This window comes from Hyposmocoma kahamanoa, unplaced genomic scaffold (genome assembly GCF_003589595.1).
Source record: "Hyposmocoma kahamanoa isolate Upper Pololo Valley unplaced genomic scaffold, ASM358959v1 76, whole genome shotgun sequence".
Classification (NCBI taxonomy): domain Eukaryota; kingdom Metazoa; phylum Arthropoda; class Insecta; order Lepidoptera; family Cosmopterigidae; genus Hyposmocoma; species Hyposmocoma kahamanoa.
In genome coordinates, this window is record NW_020653900.1 from 10472511 (window position 1) to 10484875 (window position 12365).

General features: G+C 34.5%; 1 protein-coding gene across 1 annotated transcript in view; it reads left to right on the top strand.

Moving 5' to 3' along the window:
- The first annotated feature begins 2399 nt into the window (after positions 1 to 2399).
- LOC113232496 (lysyl oxidase homolog 2) overlaps positions 2400 to 12365 on the top strand; it is a 33980-nt gene continuing 24014 nt past the window's right edge. Inside the window, exons 1-5 of the mRNA XM_026467243.1 lie at positions 2400 to 2417; positions 2539 to 2745; positions 9348 to 9488; positions 10126 to 10373; positions 11258 to 11391. Of these exons, the coding sequence (XP_026323028.1) occupies positions 2553 to 2745; positions 9348 to 9488; positions 10126 to 10373; positions 11258 to 11391 (716 nt within the window). The 5' untranslated portion in view covers positions 2400 to 2417; positions 2539 to 2552. The remainder of the gene's footprint in view (positions 2418 to 2538; positions 2746 to 9347; positions 9489 to 10125; positions 10374 to 11257; positions 11392 to 12365) is intronic.

Here is a 12365-nt window from a genome sequence, read left to right on the forward strand (position 1 = left end):
ACAAATTACACCCAAACTCACGAGATAAATAAATGTAGGTAGTCTATGTGTGTGTCCATGGCACCCGCGACACAGGGTTTCCCTAGTGCGGGGCTATGTTGAGTGTGAGCGTTATTATTACTATTATTATAATAAACTAGTTTAACGTAATTCCACTTACGCCTTTCTTCCATGAGGAGTACGATATACAAATGAAGATAATCAATGAAACTAATAAATAATTGAAATAAACTAACAATGTCAAGTGAAGGTACTGTATACAAGAAATGTGAATATGGATTCTTATTAATTTATAAATGTAAATTAAACTGTATTAATACGGTGTATGTCAATTTCATTAATAAATATAATAATTTATTTTTTTATATAGTACTTTGAATGTACTCTGCTACTGACTGAATGGACTTTTCCAATAAATATAGAGTTGAAATTAAATCTTGTTAAGATTGAGGTACCCTTGGCTATGTAAATGCACTAAAATGCAACTAGAGTTCCGGTGCTAAGCCTGTTTTTGATCTAAATAACTATGAACAAGAAAGACATGACAAACTAACCACTTTGTTGTCTATGACACTGAATTTGGGTCAAACAGAAGCTCGATGTCCATTGCTTTAATTAAGGCGATGTAAAACTGTCCCACATAGGTTGAAATAGATTTTGGCTTGATTAAATTCTAGCCTTTAAAGTTGTTTTTCCTGAGTAAATTAGCCATTATGGTATAGACAAATTAAAAAAGCCTTAAAAACCTGGTTTACTCAAAATATAGATAATGAATTGTTAATAAGTAGACTACTGTCTTCAACGTGTAAAATATTAAGTTATACGCTGTTTTATAATATTATCGTCAGTCTTTCGTAGGCCACTGCTGAACATGGGCCTCTACCAACGTGCGCCATTTCGCCCGGTCCTCAATTTGTCGCATCCATCTGCTGCCAGCAACTTTCCACAGACCGTCAATACATCTAGCCAGAGGGCGTCCTACACTACGTTTGTCAAGCAGTGGTCCCCACTCAAGAACTCGTTTCCCCAATCGGTTATCGTCTCTTCGACAGAAATGTACTGTTCATAAGGTCTGTATTAAAATAGATACATTTTTAATAATATAAAACCTTTAGTACACCAATACAACAAATAAAACACGTTTCTTAAAAAATTATGAGAGAAAAATAAAAATAGTCAGAAAAATCCAACATCGAATGTGTGTTGTTTTATCGACAAGGATTCTTTGGGCTACAAAGCTTTCTATAATAAAATCTAAATATCATAATTACATAGAGAATAATCAAACTCGGTAAAGTAGTTTCTGGAAAAGTCTGAACCTTCCGGGAACAATGGAGAGCATTCTTTTTGGATGTATTAAATTGATTGCATATTACGTCTTGTGTTTTAGCCATTACGATTTCTCATTTGACATTGACGCAATAAACTAGGCCAGGCAGAAAACTATTTTGATAGGAAAAATTCCTCAATACGGAAGGGGAAACCCGTAACAGGCTTTAGTAGGATCTCAAACTTGCTTGGAATTGTCATAAAGACTCTTGAATGTGACCGGAAAAACGTTTTGAAAAGCAATTTTCGGTAAAAAGGGAATGTATTTATTGGTTTCTTTAACTTATTATGTTATTTATAAGTGAACCATTTGATACATTTGTTTTATTATTAATATGTATTGTATTTTTCTGTTGTATTGCATGCTAAAAATGATATTGCATATTTATTTATTTAACTTACTGAAATGAAGCTTAATAAAGTATAAGAAGTTCCAGCTTCTTGGGCAACGTGCCGCATGAACCCAATTTTATTCATATAATTAAATCCTAGTTTTAGTTACCAGTATTTAAGCTGTCATTGTATCTGTGTTTTCACAAATAAATGAAATAAAAATAAAATTACGACTTAGAAGTTCGGCCAGATCACTTACTTGCTTGAGCCAGCAAGTAGATTCTGTAACAAGGTTTAAATTACGATCGACTTATTTAATATTTTTTACTTATCGTTGTTTTATAAGCACTTTTTGTAGTTATAATAAATATGCACGTGTAGTAAGTGTCTGATTAAAAAAGATTTCTTTGAGATTTTTTTTCTACAGAGAAACACCTTTGGATGCTCACCCTTAAATTTTGTAATGATAACTAGCAAGCTGGTCACGTCCATCTTGACATTGAACTAGCATTAGAAACACTCAGATCAATTAACTATATTACGCCACCGTTCAGTACTCTTCCAGAACTCTTAAACAAATGTGGTCTTGACGGAGGCATTTGATAAAGCACATAATAGTTTTGTTTCACCTTTGTTTTAAAAGTATGTTTTAATGTTAAGAGACGAATTTAATACTTACATTCGTAGCCAAACGTAAACAACTTTGTAAAATGTTTTTAGGACCTAATTAAGTTCAAAGCGACCGCGCCGTTTCGGTAAGTTTAATGAGTAGTACAGGGAGCAAGATTATGTCTCTAAAGTTATAAAGTGTATAAAAAGAAAGAAAATAGTTGCTTTAGCTGAAAAATTTATATTAAAACTTATCTTTTCTTTAAGGCACGTTTTAAAATATGAATTTCATAACCATAAAAGTGGACTTACTGATACTGATATTTCTTGTAATAAGAACAGTGGGAGTGTTAAGTAAAGACTTGGATGAAAAAGAAAGGACCGCAAGGGCATCATTTGTACAAAGGCTTGTAAATAAACACAAACATTTGGAAGGCAGAATTCGACTTATTGGAGGAAAAGATAAATACGAGGGTAAGTAGCACTATTTTTAAACGGCAGCAAATAGTACAATTAGCATTTCAAAAATAACCTACTACTTCCAATGTAATAAACATTATTACTATATACGTATTTATTCTCTGTCGCTCTGGCTCCAGAGCACTAATTATTTAGATGGATTAGCCTAGTAAGACTGGGTTGACTTAGAAAAATGGATTCTATTTACCGATTTGCACCTTTTCCTGTTAAGACGAATAAAACCATCTCTCTCTCTCTTCACGAAAAATTGCTTGTTTTTGTACTAGTTTTTCTGTACTAGTTTGGAACTAGAAAACACCGAAAACAAGTACACAAACTCAGCAAACAATTTCACGATTACGACGCGTTGACATTCGGGTTTACGTATTGATAAATTTTACGTTTAATTTAAAACGTAAAAGTTTCAGTCATATTTTTTTTGTCGAACATCAAGTTTAGCGTTCAAATGATACCCTTATGCTGTTATAGGTCCGGTAATTAATGGATAAGCCTGAAATGCCTTACAGTATAGCTTGTGATTTCTAAAAAAAAAATACAAATACTAATTTTATTTATCTGATAGTGTTTTTTATGAAACCTCGATAGCACAATTCCGGACAAACAAATTTGTAACACCGTTTGCACATTAATTGCAATAACTTTCTATTTATATTAGAAACAATAATAAATTGTAATAAATAAAAATAAAATAAAAATAAAATAAAATAAAATAAAATAACCATAAAATAAACATAAAATAAAAATAAAATAAAATAAAATTAAAATAAAATTAAACTAAAATTAAAAAAAAAAATAAAAAATAAAAAATTAAAAATAATAATAATAATAAAATAAAAATAAAATACACACAAATCACATGAAGGCATTAAAATCATATATTAGCCTGCGCAAATATGCCTGACACGGTGCAGAATCGGGGCAGCCCCAGCAACACCCTAAAGGCATTGTTGTGCTGAATCCGCAGCGCGCTGAGGGTCCGCTGCGTGTGGTTGACCCACAGGGCGCACGTGTAGAACACCAGACAGTAGGCTCTAAACAATGTTAGTTTTACAGGGACACTACAGCGCGCAAATCTGCGGGCCAACATATTACGTTACGAACCGTCAGCATCCTGCGTTCCCTCTCAATGTCTACCTCGTCCTTAAGGTCATCAGTTACAAAATACCCGAGATATTTAAATTGGTTAACCCGCTTAACTTCTGGGCCGTAGAGTGTAATTTTGGGTACATGAGATGGACACTTACCACCGACGGCCCTAAACACCAGAAACTCGCTTGTTTTAACGTTATACAGGAGATCATGTGAAAGTGCATAACGTTCACAAACCTGTAGTAGACACCTAAGCGCTCTAACCCTTGGACTCAGTAGCACCATGTCGTCCGCGTAACTGATGTTACTGACGCTGCCGTCATCCACGCGACAGCCGACCCTCATGCTACTGAGCACAACGATCAAGTCGTTAACGTATAAGTCAAAAAGCTTTAGCGAGGTCAGATCCTCCTGCCTCACTCCACACTCTAATTTGAACGAGTCTGAGAGCTTATTAGCCCACCTCACGTAGTTCACTTGATTATGATACCAGTATTGAAATATACGCAACAACTCCGCTGGCACATCTCTATCTCGAAGCTTGTCACACAACACATACGACACCAGGTCGGAAGCCCGTGCTTTCGATCGAAGAGATCGAGAAAACAAGCGTACACTGGCGTTCGTCTTTCAGTGTAGTACCCAACCGTATGTTTTAGAGCCAGAACCACACTCTCAGTTGAAAGTTTGGGACGAAATCCGAACTGTGCGTCGTGCAAGTGCAAATAACTTTCGAGACGGTCGCCCAGCAGATAATTGGCCCTGTCAGTTACATCACGCGTTTTGTTTTTAATTATGGGCACTACAATTGTACGCATGAGATCATCAAGAAGGTATGAGTGGTAATAAAGCATTAATATAATTATTATTCAAATATTTCATTTTGGTAGGTCAATGTTTACACTATAATATGTTTTTTCTTTCAACCATCGTTTTAATAAACACTGAAACTTACTTAATGGCTGTGATTTTTGTGTATCAGGCAAACTATTATACACTTTGACACACATTTCTTTACAACTCTTCCGGTACAATGCCGTTCATGGTATAGTATCCATAACCAGTCTGTCTTGTCGTCAGGGATAGTGAAAATACGCATAATATGTAGGTCGTATTGATAAAAGGCGCGTGTCTGCAGTAAACCAAATTTTACAGGGAACCATAGATTCAATGTTATTATTTTGTTATTTCAAAGGCTCCGACTTAAATTTTTGCTAAGTAAGTATTTATTTATGCTGCCTACAGACTGATAATAATAGGTCACCGTAATCACACTAATTTGGTTGCCAGGACAGTTACGCGTATTTCATTTGACCTCTAAATTACCGAAATGGAAACTCAAAATCCCATGCTACTTACGCGTAATTGCATTATCTGTGACATTATACTCTAGCCACACAAAGCCGGCTACGGATGCGGGAACTTTCGTAATGCAGATATCAATGTCGAGCGTTTCAGTGTGCAGAGATCATATAAACTCGTACATTACAAAAATCCCCGGAACGCTTCAGCGGCCGCCTCTGTGTGACCAGAGCATCAGTGTCTAACACATCGGTTTTGATTATCTTCGTCTCGCTTGAACAAATCTTCGTATGTTCGTACAAATGTACTTAGAGAGAGACATAATTCCAAGTTTTCGAAACAAAGGTCTACACGATTGGTCTTATGGTGCCCCACACATTGCACACATCTTTTTTGCGCTATGAATGCCCTGTCAGCATCAGCACTGTTTCCCCGCAACAATAATCCGTAAAAACAAATCAAATGAAGTATTACTAGGATTAAACTAGTCTTTATATTTTGCTTTTGAACAGTCATAATCTGTAAAGCTTCAGGCTTATCCATTCATTACGGGACAGCCTGTATACAAAGATTTACCCGTTGCATGAATGATGTTTAGAATTGTGACTGGTATAGTCTGGTTTTGGATTTAGGCAATGACTGTTTAGTAAATAATTTGTTTTACTTTTTTTTATATTTAGTTTCTTGGTATTTTGTATTTGTATTTTTTGTAAGTAGTTTAGAGTTGGCTCGTATTTTATGCAATTTTACGTATTTTTTTTCTGAAATACCTATTGTAAAAGCTTTTAACCAATCACGCATTTTAGAGATACACGGTGCACTAACGGTTTTGGAACGATAGTCTCATAGAGACACATGGTGTTTCCAACACGCATCAGTGTTTTCATATACCATTGTATAAATTAAATACATAAATAGCCGTTGTTGCCAACAGGGTGTAACTACACGTGCAGAGGATAGTGGTCTATACGTGGCATTTCTCAAGAATTAAGTAATTTTGTATTGTACCTAACCATAATACGTAAGAAAAACTTACTTATTACTAACATTACTATGGATCAATGTAATAAATCATAAACAATTTATAAAAAAAATAAAAAGCACTAACCTAGTTAGGGACGCCGTGTGTCTATAAGACGCGTGTCTTGTAAAATGTAGCATTAAAAGTACTACTGAAAGTCTCTTTACTTGTACTTTGTTTAATCTCATGAGTTTTCTTTCATAATTCTTTCATTTTTAATATTTCCGAGCAGTATGTAACAGACAAGACGTTGTTAACAGCTGGTACATAATATCCTTTGTTATGACGCCTTCCAGCACTACAATCCGTCTTTATTAACTTCTTTCCGCCTATGCAGGCTGTTCAAATAGCCAGGCTCTATACTTATGTAGCTCGATTATCAAACTTTCAGAATATAGAACATGTTGACCATTCTGCTTAACTGCCTCTCATTCTGCTTAATTTCCGGGCCCGGAGAAATATTTGTATGGCTTACATTTATATCTCTCGTGGTTTGGGTGTAATTTGTGTTTGTTTATATGTGTGTCCATGGCACCCTGGATACAGGGTTTCCCTAGGCTGTGAGTGTGTACGTTATTTATTTATTTATATATTTTTTATTATTTATTTAGGACAACCAACACGTAATAATGATAATAATATAATAATGCACAAGACAACCTCACCAATTGTCTGGTTTTAAATTTCCTGGTACTATGAGTAACCAGAACTATTCACTCTGAGGCTTTTTCCAGAACACCCAGACCAGAAGCAATTATGAAAGTTCATTTCCCGAATTGGTCCTATCTAGAATAAAACCCGCGACCTCCTCATCCAGCGCCCACAGTATAAACCGTTTGGGCCCTCGAGATCGTTAAATCATACACTTAATACATTTTTTTTATATACAAATCAATTAGAGTTGTGCTAAAGTGTTGACTCAATTGGAAGTTGCCACTGTATGTGTTAAATCATATTTGCGTGTACTAATTACTAGATTCTATTATAAAGATGTTAAACTTCTATAAAATTCAAAAGCATAATTTTAGTAAACCAAATTTATTTCCAGTAGAGGGTAGTACAAAATGAGATGTACATAGTAAAAATTGTTTGCGAACTAATTTTAAAAACAAAATGAAAAGCAGTACTTTCAAAAACATGACTCAGTTTTAATTTATAAAGTTGGTACAAAACAATAATGTTTGTAATTTAGTTGTAGTAAAAAAATAATTTGAGAAACAGGATAAACAAAGTAAAAGTAATAGCACTTCTAAAAGGATGGATTTAATGTACTAGTTAATACAGAATTATGGCTGTGCTAGTAAAAAGAAATTAATTAAAATTGACAAGTTAAAACAACGATTACTTATAAAGGATTGCAAGACTAATCACAACATTTAGGTACATAAACTATGCCAAAGCGTAGTAGTACCAAGCAAAGAGACATTACTTATATTTATTTACGCAACACAATTAGACAGTAGCAATAGAACAAGTTACAAGGCAGGTAGGTACTTAACTTTAGCTGGTTCTCGGTTCGGCACTTTTTCTGTCTCCTCCAGGTTTACAATCCTTCCTTTATCCTTCCTTCCTTTATCCTTCCTTAATCCTTTATCCTTTTTATACCCTTCAAAATCTCCTTTGAAAATCATTCACACATACATACTATTTTAACCAATTACAAAATAATTATCGTTTACATTTGTACAGTGCTGAAGAGAATGAAAGCTTTTACCTAACAAATTGTTGAAACATATTTTAAGAACTATAACAATTATAGGAACCTCATAGTTGTCTTAATTAAGCAAATATCATTAATTTTATACACCATAATATCGACCAATCACATAGCAGTATTTCTTGACTCACTTGGTTGAGCATAAATAGTAAATGTTATGCATTACAAAGGTATAAAGTAACAAAGGCAATACATATTTAATTACTGTAATAGTTATATAAATCTCATAATTATCTTAATTTAGCAAATATCATCAATTTTATATACCATAATATCGTCCAATCACAGAGCAGCATTGTTCAGTACACTTGGTTGAACATTTAATAAATATTATACAGTATTAAGATGTAAAGTAAAAACTTCAAGAATATTTTAAAGAGTGTAGCAACTATTTATCCACGTCGTAGTTATCTTTATTTACAAAATATCATTAATTTTATAAACCATAATATAACAGTCCGAAATGGAAGTTGATCAAAAAGGCAACCTTTCAAAATGCAATGGTGAAACTATAACAGATAAATTGTGATGAATTTCAGATAGTCATTATTAATTCAAACGAGAATTATGAAACCATTAAAATGACTGAATATTATGTATTTTAGGAAAGTAACCTTATTTCACAAGTTTCAAACTTACAGAGGCACCTATATTTTTTTTACGAGACACCTGGTGGCCATACTTACAAATATCTACATGGAATTTATAGATGGCGTTAGTTAACGCCCAATAATATTGACTATAAAATATAAATACTATGCACCAGTCAACCACAACTAATAATTATATATTTTGGTAGCAGTAGAGCTCCTTGTGAAAGAGTTTATCCAGGGAAGTACTGCCACCTTACCTATTTCTGCCGCCAAGCAGTAATGTGAGTGTTACTGCTATTTGAAGGGTAAGGGTGCTAGTGGAATTACAGTCACATGGGACTTGTCTCATTTTATGCCTCAGTGCGACGGGCGCAATGGCATTGCTTCTGAGATCTTTGCGATTTAAAGCTCTGAGTGCACTTCATATTATTTTAAAAAATCGTCGACCTGCTCTACCTGGGCATGTAGCTCAGTTGAAAGAGCGATGGGACGGTGACCCGTGGTCACAGATTCGAGTCGCGTAGGGTCGAAATAATTTTTCTGTGTGTTCGATCTTTGTAATAATTATCGCGATATTCTTTAAGTTTTAATTTTATAAAGCCGTGGTTTTGCACTTCTGTCTTTCTCGGAATTTATGTGCTAAATTTATTTCAATTATATTTCAAATTTACCATGAGCTTTTCAGTAAAGGAAAACATCCTTCGAAATACGTGTGAAGTTCCCAATCCGCATTGGGCCAGCGTGGCGGACTATGGCCTAAAACCTCGCCTAGGAGGAGACCCTTCCCCACTGCTGGGGAAGGGTCTCCTCCTATAAATAGGTTGATGGTGACAATGATAGTCAATAACACATTTAAAATACCCTAATTTTCTAGGCAACGTATACATCTACCACGCTGGACGATGGGGCGCGATCTGTGACGACTCCTGGGACAACGAAGCAGCCGAAGTTGTCTGCAAATACTTCAATAGATCTGGTGTTGCTACGTATGGAGGACAGTTTGGGAAGACTATAAGTAAGTATTTAGTATGCTTCCTTGAGTATCTCTTTCTCTAAATGCTTTTTCATCTCTCCCGGAAGAATAAATCTGCCACATTTATCATACCTGTCCAATATTACGATATTACGTTGTGAAGTCAGAGCTTATTTTACGATATTATCTGTAGCTGAAGGAAGTTGATTAATGTACATAGTTGTGTATGAATTTAATTTTAAGTTATGTAAGTTTTGAATTTTTCGTAAGGTCCGTTCGTTCCGTAGCTTTGTTGGCATAGAGTCTGGCATGGTTTGCTGGAAGACGTTGGTTCGAATCCAGTCGGATTGAAGGAATTTTTTCTAAATGTTCGATCTTTATATTCATAATTATAATAAACTAGTGGAGTAATTTCACAAAAATAATAAAATACTATGGTGGTCAAACATCGTAACAATCAATAAAACTTAAAAATTTAAAAATGTGTCATAAATATGTAATTACATATTACTCTAATAATACACGCATTTTTTTACATTTCCTATCAAGTGACGGGACTTTTGCGTTGGGACGGAAACTTTGGTTTGAGCTTCAAAATAGATATTATGTGTTAGACCAATAAATTATCAACAAGATATCTGTAATTGTATATTATGTGACAATATAATCTGATTTTCAGGAAAGTACTGGATGGATGATGTAGTCTGCGAAGGAGATGAGCAATCTATATCTCAGTGCATCTTTTCTGGGTGGGGATCTACTGACTGCGATGTCACAGAAGCGGCTGGCGTTGTATGCAGGAATAAAGTTTCCGCTAATCGTGTAAAGAGGAAGAAACAACTAAAGAATATACATGAAGTTCTGGATTTAAATACTGCCAGTTTGAGATTGGTTGGTGGAAGGAATAATAACGAGGGGAGAGTTGAGGTAACTTTGATTTCTATTTATCAGTACCAACTTTATCAATTTAGATAGTAATCCATTTTTCCAAATTCATTTAAGATTTAACTGTTCGATATCAATTTGGAAGAGAAGTTAACGACTAAAGCTTCTATAATTATTGGTGGTAGCCTAATGATTTAACCTCTCAAGCAGAGGGCGTGGGTTCAAATCCCGTACCTCTGACTTTTTAATTTATGCGTGAAATTCAATTTGAAATTTACCATGACCTTTTCGGTGAATGAAAACATCGTAAGATAACCTCCCACACGCACAGACCGTCCCTTACGTACTTTAACACGTATTTTTAGCATTATTAAATAGTATCTACCATTCGTATTGCTCTTCAGTATACCTATTTGTCTTTTTCTTTTAAGATTATTGGCTTTACGTAAGACTACTCTGAGTGGGTGAGGGCCTGTTGAGCTATAACAGAGGTTTAGTTGCCTAGTACGGTCTCCGGTCTCTCTCAAGGGATACAAACATTTAAAATTGTTACTCTATTATAAAAAATAGTGTGTATTTCCTTGTGTTGAGAAAAGAAACCATTATTATTATTATTATTATTATTATTATAAGCATTTAATAGCATTATTATAAGCATTATAATCATTTCCATTAGGGTAGCAGATATTCCCCGCTTTGCGCAATCTTGACAAACCTCTATGCTTTACTTACATTCATCAATCCTTTTATAGAAAACATGGTATTGTTCTCCTCGCACACCGGCCTTTTCTAGAGCATTCTCCATTGAATCGTGGCCAACCTATCAATGTTGCCTTCCACGTTGTCTTTACATCTCTCTTACGCCACTCTACGTTCATTCCTTCGTTCCCAATTTGGCCCAAATCAGACCAACATACTATTTTTAGATTTACCATAATGGATCCTGGGGTAGTATATGCCCCGAAAGCTGGACTTTATATGAAGCTGCAGCTGTTTGTCGACACTTGGCACTCGAATATGCTGAACTCGCTTCACAGACTAATTTATTTGGCGCATCTAGGTTAGTATGATTTAGTAAATAAATAGCTATGATCAGAAATGTGCAGTAGGTTAAAACCCAATCAACCCGCTCGGCTTTACGCCCAAAGTGCTGGGCTTAAATCCATTTCTGCCCGAAATCGTGGGCGGAAATATTAAGCGTAAAATAATACGGACTTAGGTATAATCCATACTTGTTACAAATTTCGATGCAAAAATCGCTTTTAGACGAAAAAGAGGCAACTACACACAAATCTATCACTTAATACTAGGGATGCACATCACAATTCGATTGTTATGTAAATCGATTTAATCGAGTAAATGTATAGATTCATATCAATGCGATTTTCAAGCGAATCGATACAACAGAAAGGCGAAACATGTAAGTAAGCGAAAAACATTTTAAAGTAATACCAATACAATTGAATAAAACTCGATTTACAAATATTAGTCCCAAATAGTCTTTGCCCTGGATTTCTGGCATTAATTGATTTTAACTTGATTAAAACCCAGAGTTTACAAAGCGTCGGGTTAAAATCCGACGAAGAAGTATTTATAGCATTTATTTAAGTTGTAATAATAATAAATTTATTTATTTAGGCATAAATCCCATTAATTTACAAAATTACATATAATTAAATTTAAAAATATAAAAATTTAAAAATTAGAATACAAAAATTACACTATGATTAAAAACTGTAAAATAAGAATAATAATTACAAAAACGCCCAAAAACAACAATAGCATCGCGAAAAAATGACTTGCACCAATAAGTTTTTCGAGTTCTTAGCCGTTAGCCTCTCAGTAAAATACCATTTTCGTTTTCTCATTAAAGCGTAAAAATCGTCCACCCTGTTCAGGGCAAACATACCAGATGCGCTGCAACGCCATGACAAACCCAACATGGTACGAAATGCGTTATTATACTGCACCCGTAACATGCCGAATGACCGTTTAGTGTAATAAACAACTATTTCTAAAATTATTACAAGTAAT